The 15607-nt window shown below is 48.0% G+C and overlaps 1 protein-coding gene and 1 long non-coding RNA gene across 3 annotated transcripts in view; one reads left to right on the top strand and one right to left on the bottom strand.

Annotated features, from left to right (window-relative positions):
• The window catches only part of CORO2B (coronin 2B), a 41514-nt gene that overhangs the window by 11188 nt on the left and 14719 nt on the right, over positions 1 to 15607 (bottom strand). Inside the window, exons 2-4 of the mRNA XM_078624459.1 lie at positions 10773 to 10973; positions 8581 to 8697; positions 4350 to 4499 (exon numbers count right to left, since the gene is read on the bottom strand). Coding sequence (XP_078480585.1) covers positions 4350 to 4499; positions 8581 to 8697; positions 10773 to 10973 — 468 coding nt within the window. The remainder of the gene's footprint in view (positions 1 to 4349; positions 4500 to 8580; positions 8698 to 10772; positions 10974 to 15607) is intronic.
• Positions 51 to 7789, top strand: LOC144741991 (uncharacterized). Of its 2 annotated transcripts, none has more exons than XR_013590052.1 (2): positions 51 to 600; positions 3112 to 7789. It is a non-coding gene; the product is annotated as an uncharacterized LOC144741991 (long non-coding RNA). The 2 variants fall into 2 exon arrangements; XR_013590051.1 differs by having other exon boundaries at positions 869 to 7789.

Here is a 15607-nt window from a genome sequence, read left to right as displayed (position 1 = left end):
TTTATGGAGGGAGATATTTCCAACTCACCCAAGTGTCCAAATTGGAGCTTTCCAGAAATGTGGTAACTCCATAAACAACCCCACCATGTCAACACCATACACTGCAGCTCTTTTAAAAAGCAAGCCACCCGGTGTTAATCTGCGGAGTGTAAAGAAATCTGAGCATGTCTTGACTGTTATTGACAAAAAGCATTTTCTTACAGGAAGAGAAGGCATCGATTTTAAAATCTTGATGCAGACGTTTCTCCTTCAATGGGTTACTGTGAGTTTAGTTCTCGGTCTGAATTCTATCGCTTAGTAACAATAAAACATTTTGCAGGATAATAATTACAAGTATAGTAATATGACACATGATCCTTCATGCCATAGCTGCGGAACCTTTGGTATAAGACAAATGGGGTTAGAGTAAACGTCTCGTTTTGTACATCGTAACCTCCGGCTCATGCTTTATCAGGAAACTGACGACTATTTTATGATCGCTTTCACAACGTGTGCAGTGATGAAATCACCCTGCAATTGCTGGGACTCATGAAGGCCTCCACAGCCAAAAGCGATGAAGACAGAGGGGATGGCCAATATGTCGTATTACTGCACTATAAGGTAAATACATTAACTCACCTTTATTAAAATCCAAGAGATTTTTCTGATTTACTTAAACACTTTACTTTTTAGTGTCCCAATTCTGTGACCTTGATCCACCGCAACGTTTACACGCGTGGAATTTCTAAGTGTCAAGACAAGCGGAAGAAGGCAGGGGGAGCTGTTAAGCGTTCGTACATACTCTCTCCCCCCGTGCTCTTAAAACCCCACACTTAGAAAGCCGCTCTTGTGGCTCCGACTTCCCACCACATCAACTCTCTCCTCCCAGGCACCCCGCGCTCCTCCTCCCATCACGCGCTTCAAGTCCTAAGCGGACGAAGCCCGGAGTCACGACGGCCCTCCAGGGCGCACCGACCACTTCCACATGCTTAAAGTGCTGCTTCGCACACCCCTGTAGGCATTTACTTGTTATCTGAGTAAATATGAAACGTAAAGGGTTGCGCGCCTAACTGCTGTGGACGTTTCAACGCTGGTGGTGAGAGGCCAACTCTCTTCGCACTGCGGAGGAGGTCGCGTGAGGGCATGAGCGCGGTTTTTGAGTTGAGGCGAGGGTGGCTGGGTGCAGGGGAATTAAGGCCCATTGCCAAGAATTTCGGTAAAAAATAAATAAATCCAAAACCAAGTATAAGAGTTGAAACCCGCGGTCTCGTTCTGCTCCTGGAAGGTTGTGGGAGTAGCTGAGGTTGCGGCCCAGTGGGGCATCTGAAGGAGCAGTGGGGTCACTGCTGCTGAGATGGATGAGTTGTTGTTGTTATTATCGGTGTGACAGTTGTCCTCAGCCTTGGCACGAAAGGCCTGATGGCACAGGAACACGCGCAGAGGAATAAGACTCCGCGATGCATTTTTGCTGCTATAACGATAACAATCGTGATGATAAAGAGTAATTATTTATAGCCCTTTAAAATAAGCATGCCCACCATTTCTGTTCAGCGTTTTGAGATGTGGTAACATATATACGCAATATAAATCCAAACTGCATTGTAATCAACTTCTGGTTACGCAAGTTTTTTGTTTGTTTTCCTTTACCTTGATAATTATTCATCAATGCAGGTTGGTGAACAATAGGATTCAGGACTGATTCAAATGTCGCCCACCACTGATGTTAGCCGTGGCCAAGAATAATGCTGAAATTGCCGGGTTCACATGGCAATGCAATAACCGCAGCGCCACTCATAATGATACGAGAGCTTTATTAATGCAAAATATTATGGGTTGGGGTGGGAAAAGGAAAGAACCGATGAAATGTTTCAGTGCCAGACCCTGCTTTGGCACTCATCAGTGGCATTAAACAGAAGAACGACTGTGTGGGCTCTTGGTGACATCACAGAGGCACAAGCAAATGGGGCTGTGGAGAGAGGGTGAGTGAGGTGGGGCAGTTTACCCCACGCCTTAGATCTGAGGGGCCCTCAGATGGGGGTCGAGAGGGTCTCAGAGGGGGCCTTATCTTGCATTTTGCTGCAGGCAAAAACCGCACTAACAGTGGCAGCCATCGCCTGGCTGAAGCCAATGTGACCCCAGCCCTAAGGCCATAGAGACAGCAGTGATATTACTTTAATTATTGTAACACAATGCTATTTCTTTAACCAAGAAATCCTTATTGAGTCTCAATAATGAATTATCAGGGTCGTCCATTGAGAAGTTTGGCTAAATCCATTATTGCGTGTTTGGCAATATGAGGAAACGATAGTAACTATGTAAAACCCATTCATTTGAGGGAAAAAACACTCAGTGATCCACATTGCTGTACTGTGCTTGCATATCCTGGCAAGCAATTAACACCTGATATTCCCATACAGTGTCCCATCCAAGTCCTAACCGGGCAGAATTCTGCTTAGCTTCCGAAATCCAACAAGATTGGGCACATTCAGGGTATTGTTTGAGTCACGGATAACAATCGACTGGTAGCCAAAAAAAACACACCCATCACCAGCGTAATAACACCGATGTGTCCTGCCAAGCCACCATTGAATATTCCAGGATAGTTATGCATATTTTTGGCTAAATAAGCTCTGGTTCTGCAGAATTTCTACTGGCTCTGATCGTTGTTGTAGGTTATATAACCACTGTAGAAAAAAGACAAGTCCACTTTGATGTTTGAATTGGAATCTAACGGGACTGATGAAATGCCGTCAAAATACGAGTCGCGATCATGTAGACAATATCACGAGGATGGAGGAAATGCACTCGTGCCGTTTTCGTTCCAGATGTTCCAATGCATTCCCTGTCTTGGATAAATTAGAATCTGCCGAGCGCCGTTGGGTTAGCAGTGGTTTTTGTAGTTAAGTGACAATCGATTCATCAGCTAAACTTGATGTAGCTCATAACATGTGCATGAGCTAAATCGATTCATGTGTTGGCTATCGTGGTGCACGCCTGTAATATAGTTGAATCAGTTGGTGGAGAGGTACCCACCTGTAGGGCAATAGGGTCACTCTCAGACGAAGTACAGCAAATAGGTTGTTGATGTATCTGTATGGAACTTTAAGCGTTCTCCCCTTGTATTATGTGTAGGTTTTCTCCGAGCACGCCGTTTTTCCTCCCAGCTGTACACGTGTCTCAAGGAAGGAACTGGCCTTCGTGGCCTAACAGCACAAGCAGGGTCAGAGCCTTAACTGAACCTTGAGGTTCAATGAGGCCCTCCTGAATAAAACAATATATTATTGTATATTCATTGCCATCTTCGCCTGTATCTTTCAACCTCTATTCTCTCTCTTTGAATATGTTTACCCGTCATCCCGAGTGCTTCTTGGTGCACAATCTCTTCTGAAATATACAGTGGTGTCTCTACAGTATTTATCCGCTTACATTCAAGAGACTGATTGATTTGGTTGAATTGATTCATGGCCTTAATCCATGAGGCTTTGATGCATGAGATTGGTGCCTTGATATAATAATGATAAAACGAGTGGAAATGTGCTTTGTTTTTCCAGGAAAGGCTCTGAGTAACAAGGCTAATTTTCACGAGGGTGTTCTACATTGTAAAGTTTTGCTCATTCCATTAATGGAATTCCGTTGGATGGAATTAGCTTGGCATACGGGTGGAAATCGAATAAAACCCACTGACAACGAGGGGGCCAAAACTCAACACTCCACAAAGATACAGTCAAAACAAGCAACTTTGTTGTATTGCCATTTGGAAAGATATCAGAGCACTTAGCAAAACGCTCAAGCTTCAAGCAGACGTATTCACGAATCCACTCGCCGTGCTCCAATCGCTCGGCCACCTCGCGGCCCAGCCGGTTTTGGAGTTTCACGTCTCTGCAGGATGGGCGACCCGCCCCTTGAGGTGTGTGTCCTGGATTTGCTCATCTCGTCAAGGAGCATAGACCATCACGTGAACTCCGGTCATCCTCGCAGCAGCGGCTTTTGGCTAGCCATCGAACAAAGACGGTCACTGCATCTTGCGCTTGCAGATGCGCTTCTGCGGTCGTCTGGAACGCTCTTCCTTCCGATTTTAAGAAGCCACTGAAACTTTTAAGTCATCTAGATTGAAAACTCATTCCTTTGGACATGCTTTTTGCGTTTAGTCCGTTGTCCTTCCCCCTGCACCTCGGATTAGCACATCTGGCTACGTACGGTGGGAAACAAGTTCAACATACAACATACATTACAACATCCAACATTCATACATTACAACATCCAACATTCATACATTACACGACCGTGCAGCGTCCGTTTGGCCTCGGCAGTGGCAGGCCAACCGTGTGATTAGCGACGCTGTCGGGGGCGGGGGAGGGGAGGAGGGGCACCTTGTAGTCGTAGCCAGCGCTAATGAGGATGTTGACCGCGGTCGGGTGCCATTCGATGAGGCCAACGCGCCTGCTGTGCCCGTACAGCTCCCGCGTCGCTGCTGTCAGGTTGGCACGGAGACCACCCTCCGGGATCTCCCACACGCGCACCTTTCCATCGACGCGCAACGAGACGTAACGACGACGGCAATTGAGGAATCTATTAATCGGTCAATGAAGTGGTTGATTTTTAAAAAATAAAATGTATCAGACGAACCTTATTTACCAATCCGGTTCACGCATACATGTATGGGAATCAAATGGTTTACATACATCGATAACAATCGAGGATATTTTACTCCAGGAATTAATGTAATGAGGGAGTTTTGTAGAAACATGATAGTCACATCTACATATTTTAAAAAAAATAATCAACGATAGCTTTATTGGAAGACTTTACAACACACCTTTTGTATCTACTCACCACAAATGGCCACGCAAAAAATGTAATAATTACCTTTTATAACAGTAATCACATCACATCAATGAACAGGTAGAAATGGTTCCCTTTATTTAGCCAGGAAAGCCTCAGTGAATCTCAAGACCAAGACTATTTTTCAGGAGGGTCCTGTCATTGGAGGTTTGGTCAAATTTCAGTACGCGATCAATTTTGTTCACACAGCAATTCAGAATATTTATCTAGACTGGAATATTTATTTATCTGCTGGAGGAATCCGATGATGCTCTTTTTCACACATGTCCAGATGTTCATTCAACCCGAGTATTACAATAAAAAAAGAACAATCTAATTTACAAATCAGAACTATCGATTACATAAGTAATAGAAAATAATGTAGTAAACCCTGTGAATAAAGCAGATGCATCACATAAATGTATCGACAACAGCAATCCTAGACAGTTGCGCAATCCTGGACAGCTGGCTCTAAGTAAGAATAATCCACTGGATAAATGATGACGTCACCCTGCTGCTGCTCTATTTAAGACCGGGAGCTAGAGGGGAGCCTCACCATTCTGGCGAATTGCCCGATGATGCTGGATGCAATTACCAGCGAAACGTCGTACTCAAAAACTGTAAATGTTGTGGTTTCACTCTTCAACACACCGGTGAGCTAAAGTAGTGAACTATTTGTCTTTTGTCAACGTGACACTTTTTTGCTGATTGGCCGTGTCGGGTGGTGGAGGGTTACGGCACATTTATAAATAACGCGATCTAACCCAAAAACCTTTATTATGAATTATTATGGATCAAATACGTTGTCGACGGATCTAATTATAACAAGGCGAGATGCCATAGTGACAGCACGGTGTAGTTCTCGGGCAGACCTGGAAGGAAACTCTTCAGGGAAACGAACTTGAATCACAATATTTATACTGGAGAAATCCGATGAGCTATAAAGCTCTTCTTCACAGATGTCCAGTAGCGGCGGGTATAAACGTTACAACAACAAACAGTACACAAACATGATAGTAGTGCAAAGTACAATAAAGGTAAACAAATCACCCAAACACATACAAATTAAACGATAGCATCATTATCCTACAACGCAAAGCCCAGAGGTATTAAAACCTATTTTTTCAGAAGCGACCTGGCCACAAATGGTAGCTCAGCAAAGTGGGACCAACATTTGGACATTTATAGCACCAAAATAATCTCAATGCATGTTTATAAATGTGCAGGGAGAAACCGGAGGGCCCAGAGAAAAAAGAATCACGCGACCACGGGGAGAACATGCAATGATGCGCGTAAACGAGTCGGTGCAAAACGCATCACGTTAACACAAATGTGCCAATAGGTATGGTGCAAAAAACACAGCGTTGTACAAATAAAACAAACACACGCAGGCACGTTTGTAAAAAATATAAAATACGTAATGCCAAAGTTGTAGCGGAAATTATTAAACGCAAAGGGTATGGAGACTGGAATCAATAATTAAAAGGGGAGAACAAAACAACAGCGAATGCCTATTCGGCAGTTTAAGACACGCACAGGGTGTGCTTTTCCAATATAAATGAAACATCACGACATTTCAGTGGAACGTGCCTCATCATTATTTCTTCTCATCATTAATGTAGTCGTTGATCGCATTGTATTCACCGATTCGCATCCTTGAGGTGTATGGGCACCTATGAGCAATGTGTCTGTTTCAAATTGCGAGTCGAGTTTGGAGTCAACATTCGCCTGCGCACCGCACGCACGCACGGTCGCCTCGCTGGGCTTGCCCTACGTCAAGACACAGTGCAGTGTGCCCTTGACAAACCAGCAGACACACTCCCCCAAAGGGGGGAAGGCAAGAAAGGGCAGTTGTCCCTCTCCCGAGACATGTTGTCAGACAGCCCGGTGTATGCCATGTTTCAGTGGCGTTAAATTGCACGTATATAATGCATCATTCCCGACGTGTATTCCGTTTTCGTCGTCAGCCATGCTAAATCAAGTGCCGAATGTAAGTATGCCAAAGTGGTCGTCAGCTCCAACGATTACGCGATGTAATAAAGACAAAAAAAGGACCCTGTCCCCCCATATGGCCTTCACAGACTGTTGGGGCAAGTGCTGTTAACAAGGACATATGAAGGCCGGCACGTCACACAAGGTTTGGGTGGCCAGCACCATGCCCGGCCGCCTTTGTCTCCCTATTGGCAATGTTTGCACACCGCACCAGGTACTCATTTGAGGTTGAGTCGATCTAGGGGAGCCCCGGTACCGGTTCAAATAATCGTCACTGGTGGTGGCCGTGAGCGGGAATCGACACCTGGTCGCCGGTTCGTAGCACGGAGCGCTAACCGCTATGCCACCACTCATTATAATCCACCTCACACCTGCACACGAGCTGGCGTCACCGCTCCATCTCTTCGGTGGACGTCCTCTCGGACGCGTTCCATCTCTTGGTTTTGACACTCCGTCGTAAATCCTTGACCGTCGGTCATTATCCCTTCTAGCCGTGCCGTGCGTGTCCTGCCCACGATGAATTGCTTCCTCTTAACAGTTTGAACGTGCGCATTTTCTCATTTTAGAGACATTTAACAGCGTGTAATTAAGAAAGCAACCAATGTTGTTTCCCCGAAACGAGTCGCCGTGTATTATAAATAACATTTCATCCTCACCCCCTGAGGTTGAACCGGGCGCGCTACGCCAGCCCAGTGATGTCCACACCTCTGCGCTTAATTTAACGGGCGAGCGTTTTTGCAAATCGGGCTGATGCCATCGACGTACGATTATTGTACTGTAACTTTTTGTGCGCTTATAATTAGCACTGCGTTTTGTTTGCTTCACTCTCCCGGGGCTTTGCAGCAGACATTGGTGCTAAACCGACACGGAGCCATCACTGTGAATTAATTCTACAACGGGCATCTGGAGCACAGTGCGTACAAAGGATGCATTAAAAATACTGGACATGCAGCAATGTATCGATTCATTGAATAAAATCGACTCTTTACGCTCGTGATGAATTCGTTGAATTGTACATGTGGGAATCGATTGAATTGAGTTTGTCAGAAACAATTTTTTTCAATTTAGGTAAGTTAGTGGAACGATTTAAACTGCATTAATGAGACAACGAATGAAAACGATACAAAGGAGGTTGCAAAATCGAGACACATTTTAAAAAAATATTTTAATTGAATCGTGGCACTGAATCAAACCAGTTAATTAAATAACTACAGGAGTGAATTATGACTTGCAAAATTATTAACAATATAGGGTTTTTTTTACCTATGAAATCATCACTGAGTCTGATGGCTCTTGTGTTAGGAGGTTCCTGCTTGGTTTATTTGGCCAATTTTCTTTGCAAATGAAAAGAAAACCAAGGTGCCAAGAGAAACCAGCCATATGCGAGAAGATCACTCCTAATTCGCCACCAATAGATTTCCCTCTGATCTCATGTCGTGTCAAACCTGTCGGCCTCTCATCCAAACTCCGTCACCGAGCACAGCCGGATACGTTTCCATTGACAGATATTTACCCGATACATCTATCCGGATAAACATTTTCAAAAAGTGCAATTCACATACATTTGGTCGCCGTGTAAATCTCCAACACCCAGTCGAGCTTTAGTATATTTATTTCACGCGCATCTTAGCGAGGGGCCACCGATGTAACTTTCGTCACATCTTAAAAGACCAGCTAAGAATCGCTTAGATATTTCCATGAAAGCGTAATTGCCCACCGTTCATTGCGTCATCCACGATCACCCCGCGGGGTTACCGTCTCCCTGGGGATGGCACGAGAGCGACTTACGGAGGCGTCCTCGGAGCACGAGGCGATGATGTTGTCGTCAAACGGGTTCCACTTAATGTCCAGGACGTTCCCACGGTGACCGCACACGCGCGGGCACAGTGGGTCCACGCGGCCCGTCTGCGCGACGCGGGGAGGGCGAGGAGGGGAACGACGCGACGATAATTATCGCAAATCTCAGACAACTCCGGGGGACAAACCGAGACGCTTCACGGCAGAAAGGCGAAGTGACCTCTGGCGTGCAGTGTTCGAGGCACTCCACAGTGTGGCAGCAGAGGCAAGAGGTTGTCAGTTGTGTTCATGCAAGGGGGCGGAGAACGTTGTCTGGACTTTAAAAAGTGTATTTGGCAGGACAAAGGCAACATTTTTGTCTTTGAAAGGACAAATATTGATACACAGCCGTACCTTCAGCCAGCACGGTTGGCTACGTACGGTGTGAGAGAAGTTCAACATAAAGAGGCCCTTGTAAATGACAGCAGTGACTGAATGTGCTAAAATCAGAAATGCGGATGTTGCCAGGACGCTAAGATGCTTGGAGTGAATGATACATGTAATGTTATGGGTGGTTTCTAAGTGGTAGGGCTCATGTGTCTACGCACGATAGGATGCAATTAAATCGCAAGCCAAACACGACCCACGGGTCCGTAGATTCCACATCCCTGGTGCATTCAACAAAATGATGGCTTCAATGAAAATACGAGCAAGACTTTTCCAGTGAAAAAAGTCTGTCTTCTGGGGAAAATTAAAGGATAGCAGGTGACACTGAGCTGTAGGATGGCAGCAGGCATAATTGAATTGTCAACAAGCTGAGTTGCGTAACATTTCTTTCGACGATGTGTTGACGGTTCTCCGCCAAACAAACAGTCAGACAGCCTGGAAATCAGACAGGCAGATAGACAGGGAAAGAGCCAAGTAAACAGATATATAGGGTGATAAATGGTGATATATTTAAACAAGCAGAGATAGAGACAGACAGATAGACAGAGAGACTAATAGCTTTGCCCGCATGATAAAACAGGTGAGATGTACTGCAAATGTGACCGGTATTGCTGAGCCCTGGCTTCAGTGATCCTACCAATGCAAGGCAGAGGCGCCTCTTCAATTCAAAGACGCAATCCAAACGGTTCAACACGGAAATGTAGGCAGATGCACGGCAGTGCCATTGCTATAGCAGAACGGCAGATCGCCCGAATATTCCCTTTAATTTGTATTTACCACGAGCCAACTTTCAAACTTACAGTATAATAGGCATCCTGAATCAACCAGCCAAGGTATGCACGGTATATGTACAGGACAAAAGCTATTTGTTTTTGGGGGATGTAGCTTCCTTAAAGGCCAAGGGTTTGTACAGGACAGCCACAATCAAAGGTAAGCCTTTTAATGTCTTATTACGTTATTATTTCAGCTGGGTGGAGCAGTGGCGCAGTGGTTAACAAACTGCACTGCGCTATGAACCTCGAGACCTCAGTTCGTTTCCCAGCCACGGCTAACACCAGCGGCGAGTGACGTGTGAACCGGTGAAGAAATCACTCGCAGCTGATGTTAACCCTAGTCAGGAATTGAACTCAGATAGCCCGGTTAATGGCATGATGCGCTTTACACTCCGTGCCTCCAGTCTCAAACTTATATAGTATATTGATAAAAATACACACAAGTGACTGAGTTGGCAGTGATGCATAAGCACAGATATGAACAACACTGCCTAATACTACAAAAGTATAAAATTGTATAAAATATGAAAGAGCAATGGTTCTTCTTAAGACCATTGACGAACGTGGTCATTATTTTTTGCCACGTATACTTTTTTTGCGAACCGTTTGAGGAGCCAAGCTGATTTGTGACATCGCAAGGGGAACACATCACGGAGGTAGTGGTGACTCATCAGACGCTGTGGGGCCATGGATGGAGAAAAACAATGTTTCGTGTGATACTGCGTTGATAGTGGAGCATATATTACAACATTTAAATATATTTATCAATAACGCAACCCTAAAAGAAAAATATCTCAATTGGTGACATTGTGGGTAGTGGTTGTTATTTGTAGTGCTGTCGAGGCAATGGACCTTCTTCATAGCAGAAGTCAAATCTCTCCACTATGAAGAAGGCACATTGCCCAAAACGTCACTTATTGCACGTTGTTTTGTCCGTCTACGGCGGTGTTATTGTCGAGGCAATGGATTTACGGTAGGGGTCACCTGCGTGAGCGGCATGACAATGAAAGCGCCGCCACCCGCCGACTCCGTGACCACGCCGATGAACTTGGGGTTGACGGCGCAGAAGTGGCTGTCGTTGACGCTGCGCGTGACGGGCACGGAGTCATAGCAGTGGTCGCGCCCGCCCGCCTTGCCGTACACGTTACGGAACTTCGAGCAGCGATACTGAGGACGCCACGACATCTGCGGATCAAAAAACAAGGGTCGCGGAATTGGGGTGGTGTGAGCGGGAGGGAGGTTAGGAAGCTTGCGAGGATGTATGCAGAATCGTGAGTGTATAAATGAACAACTTTGCCCAAAAGAATGTTTATTATGTGATCTCATCATCAGGGTGTTCAACATTAACTCCATCATCATCATGACTATCACTGTAAAAAATCATCAACGAACTTTCGACCACTGTTTTTCTCACTGCTGTCATCATTACAAGGATCTCAGATGCTTTAATCCTCTTCGCGATTTCCATTATCCCAATATCTTCCGAAATCGATGTTGTTCGATTATCCACTGCAGTAATTTATCTGACCCTCGCTGGCCTGTTTTTGATTACCGCAGACACTCGTGAACATTTCCAAACGAACCCCATTGCGGGAGGCAGGACTTTTGTCACTGCATGATGCGCGGGCAAGGCAGAGAGAGAGCGCTTCGTACTTTGCCGTGTTCGTTGTGGATTTTGAAGTAAGGCCGGGGTGGCTGGTCACGACGAGTGCACACTTCAATTCCCGCAGCCCTACTCCCAAGTCTGCACGCAGGACCAGGATGTGTGGAGCACCTGTGTGCCGCTCGCTGACCTCCCAAGCATAGAGACCTCGGCTCAGGGGAACCCACAAATCTCTAAAGCCAAAAGCCGAGCTCAAGCTCCACACTTTCCAGTGGCTGCCTACGGAAAATGTGTAGAGTGTAAAATTGCCAGCTTGCTGTTGCAGCAATAGAGACTGGTGACAACATTTGAACGGGCTCAAGCAGCGAGTGCACCAACTGCTCCAGCTGGGAAGCCACTTCACGTGGACTCGTGTTAAGATGTGAACAGTGCTTCCTGTGAAACTCAAAATTGAGGCTTGCAAGAAAGAGACATATTCAGTTTGACCGTTAACATCTTGTATGAAACATTGCCATTTTAAATGTCGCTCGGAAGGGCTGAGCCGTGCATAATTTTACGCTCATCGCACTAACGCGAGTGTTGGCACGAGCGACGAAAGTTCATCGCACGGCGCACGCAAGCTGCCTGTGCCCTGCGCGTGGACAGACGCAACGAACGCGGCGCGCAACTCTGCACTCCCAAGAGAACGGAGAAAACGCGTTAACAATACCTAATACAGGGTGGGGCCCCGGGGGATCATAACGACCGAATCGACCCCCCAGGGTGTCTGGCGCGGACGTCGCAGAGGGCACCTGCTTGTGCACACATGTAGCCCCGCCTACTGTGTTTGTTTACCATAGGCTGCCATGCATAACGGGCTCTCTCTCTAACACCCCTACATCACTCCCCCCCGCATAGCATGCAGCCGTCCCGGCTGCCAACATACAAAAATTTGACAATAAAGGTGCCTTCACCCCCTGACCGCGCGTGTGCCTCACTATTTTTGAACAATAACAGGAACCAGAACAAGAACGCAACAACAAGATGAGAAACAACCCGACGCACCCCCCCCCGAATAAATACGAATTCCGTAAAAAAAAACAGCCTATATACAATCAGCAGGGAACCCACCACGCACACACAACACACGGTGAACCCAACATATGTACATCCGAGGAGTGGGGAACACACCACCCACACAACACCCAATAAACACAACAGCTATGTACACATTTTCCGGCCTCACAACAGTTTGCGCATTTTAGCGCGCGTCCTTGCAGCGGGCCCCTCGCACGGGGTAACCCCGCGTGGCGGACCATCAGGTGGCGACTGTCCGTCTTGGGGTGAGCATTCATCCGACTCCGCGTGACCCTCGGTATCCGCAGGAGGGGTGATCGGGCGTGAGCCCGTCACTCCCGATGCTCCTGAAGGTGGCACAGCCGGCAAGGCATTAGGTGAGAGCGACGGAGACGGACCCAGCGAGTCGGCCGACCCCCCACACGTTTGGCCACGCGCGTGTGAAGTGGGATTGTGTACCGCTGCGAAGGGTTTCAACCTAGAGGGGTGCACGAACCATCTCCGCTTCCCCCACTTTATGCGCACGCACTGCGGACGTAACACCTCCACCACTTCCACAGGGCCCCGCCACGGCCGCACCAGTTTAGAGGAGGTTGCCAGTGGCACCAGGGGGCAGTGCAACCATGCCTTGTCCCCCGGCTTCCACTGCAGTATGTGCGCTCGACTCAATCTGAGGCGCTCATTCGCCTTCTGACGGAGGTCAGAGTTTTGCATTGCAGCATCCCGTGCCTCGGTCAATTTGTCCAGATTAAATTTAACATGGTCAGCCAGATTAGTTTTTCCCTGCGGCACGGGGATCCGCAACTGGGCACGAACAGGCGGGTCTGGTTCTCGGCCGTACATGAGGTAAAAGGGAGAAAACCCCGTAGCTGCATGGGGTGCCATCCGGTACGCCGCCAAGACCCCCTGAATTTGTAGGTCCCAATCCGTTTGCGAGTCCGAAACTTGTTGTGATAACATGGACGAGATAGTGCGATGCAAACGTTCGACCATCCCGTCAGTTTGTGGGTGATATGGGGAGGTCCGAATTTTCTTTGTGCCCAGGAGATCGCAGACTTGTCTGAGTAGTTTACCGGAAAAATTTCTGCCCTGGTCGGTCAGCAACCTCTCCGGAGCACCTTTGTCCAGGACATAACCCTGAACAAAGGCCTCCACGATGGCTGCTGCCGACTGGTTGGCCAGAGGCCAGGCCATAGGCCAGCGTGTAAAATACTCGACACCAGTCAACAAATATCTATTCCCCCTGGGGGTGGCGGGGAATGGTCCCAAAATGTCCAGAGCGACCAGCTCGTTTATCCTGGACACTTTGATCGATTGCAAAGGCGGGTTAGACTCCCGTGCCGGCGGTTTGCGTTGTGCACATTGAGGGCATGATCCCAACAAATCCCCAACATCCCTCGTCATGCCAGGCCAATAAAAATCAAGTTGCAACAAGGCGAGAGTCTTTTGGGTCCCCAGGTGTAGGAGGCGCTCATGAGCGGCCCATACCACCCTACCCCGCAACCCAGTAGGGACCACCAGCCGATGTCGGCGTGACTTCCCGTCCCAATGCATCAGCAGACCTTGGCACATTTCCCATGCGTCGGAACCACCTCTTTTTCCCCCCGCCGCACCGCCAACGCGACGTCGCCACCCGAGGAGGGAGACATCCTCCATCTGGAGGCGCCCCCATTCAATGACGGGCAACCCCAACAGGGAATCTTTGCCCTGTTGTTCGATCGAATTAGGAACCACTGCATCGTCGTCGTTGGCGGCCGCCAAGACAGGTAGCGATGTGTCCCCTGGAGGCCTGCAACGTCCAGACCCCAGGAGGCATGCACACTCGGAGGCGGTTGGCAAGCGTGACAGAGCGTCCGCGTTGGTGTGGCGAACGCCCTTACGGTATGTGGTTTGGAAATCGTAATCCTGGAGGACCTCCAACCATCGGGACAATTGTCCCGATGGCTGTTGAACCCTCAGGGCGTACTGCAGTGCCGCATGATCTGTGCGGACGGTGAAACGCCGACCGTACAGATATGGGCGATACTGTTGGATGAAATGGACAATTGCCAACAGTTCCCTACGGGTGACACAATATCGTTGCTCCGCTGGAGACAACACCCGACTGCCGTACGCAACCACATGTTCCACGCCGTCAACCACCTGGGAGAGCACGCCCCCAATACCCGTGTTGCTCGCATCGGTGTCGAGCAAGAACGGTTTTGAAAAATCAGGGTAAATCAGGGGAGGAGCGTTTACCAAAGCATCCCGAAGGGAGCAAAAAGCAGCCTCCTCCTCCTGACCCCAGCAAAACCGAACCCCTTTAGATGTTAAAGCATGCAGGGGTTTGGCGATAGTCGCAAAATTAGCGACGAAGCGTCTATAATACGACGCAAACCCAATAAAACTCCTAACCTCTCCCACTGAGGTGGGAGTCGGCCAGGAGCTTACACACTGCGTTTTGGCGGGATCGGTAGAAATACCTGAGCGCCCCACGATGTGCCCCAAATAACGCACCGACTCGCGTAACAAATGGCATTTTTGGGGCTTAAATTTCAAATTAGCAGCCCGCATCTTTAGGAAAACCGCCCGCAACCTCTGGAGATGTTCCTCAAAAGTTTTGCCAAAGACAATGACGTCATCCAAATAAATCAGGCACGACTCCCATTGCAATCCAGCCAAAACCAATTCCATCAACCGCTGGAAAGTTGCCGGCGCTGAGTGTAAGCCCATCGGCAACCGGTTGAATTGAAACAGGCCGTGCGGAGTACGGAAAGCAGTTTTAGGCTTTGAATCATCGTCCAGAGGAAGCTGCCAGAATCCCGAAAGTAAGTCCAATGTGGAGAAGAATCGCGCTCCCGCCAAGGCGTCAAGCGATTCGTCCATCCGTGGGAGCGGGTATGCGTCGGCAACCGTAATTTTATTAAGGCGCCGAAAGTCAACGCAAAACCGCAACGAACCGTCCTGCTTCTTAACCAGGACGATCGGCGCTCCCCAAGGGCTGTTGGAGGGAGAAATTATGTCGGCGGCTAGCATGTCATCAACAGCCGATTTGACATGGTCCTTTTCGGCGGGACTCAACCGAAAAGGATTTAGGCGTATTGGCGCGCTGTCACCCGTATCAATATGGTGACGCAGCAGATGAGTGCAGCCCAAATCGTATTTATCCCGACTGAAAACG

This window comes from Lampetra planeri, chromosome 3 (assembly GCF_965212315.1).
Source record: "Lampetra planeri chromosome 3, kcLamPlan1.2.h2, whole genome shotgun sequence".
Lineage (NCBI taxonomy): Eukaryota > Metazoa > Chordata > Hyperoartia > Petromyzontiformes > Petromyzontidae > Lampetra > Lampetra planeri.
Note: the sequence above shows the minus strand (reverse complement) of the source record. Positions and strands in the feature narration are given on the sequence as shown.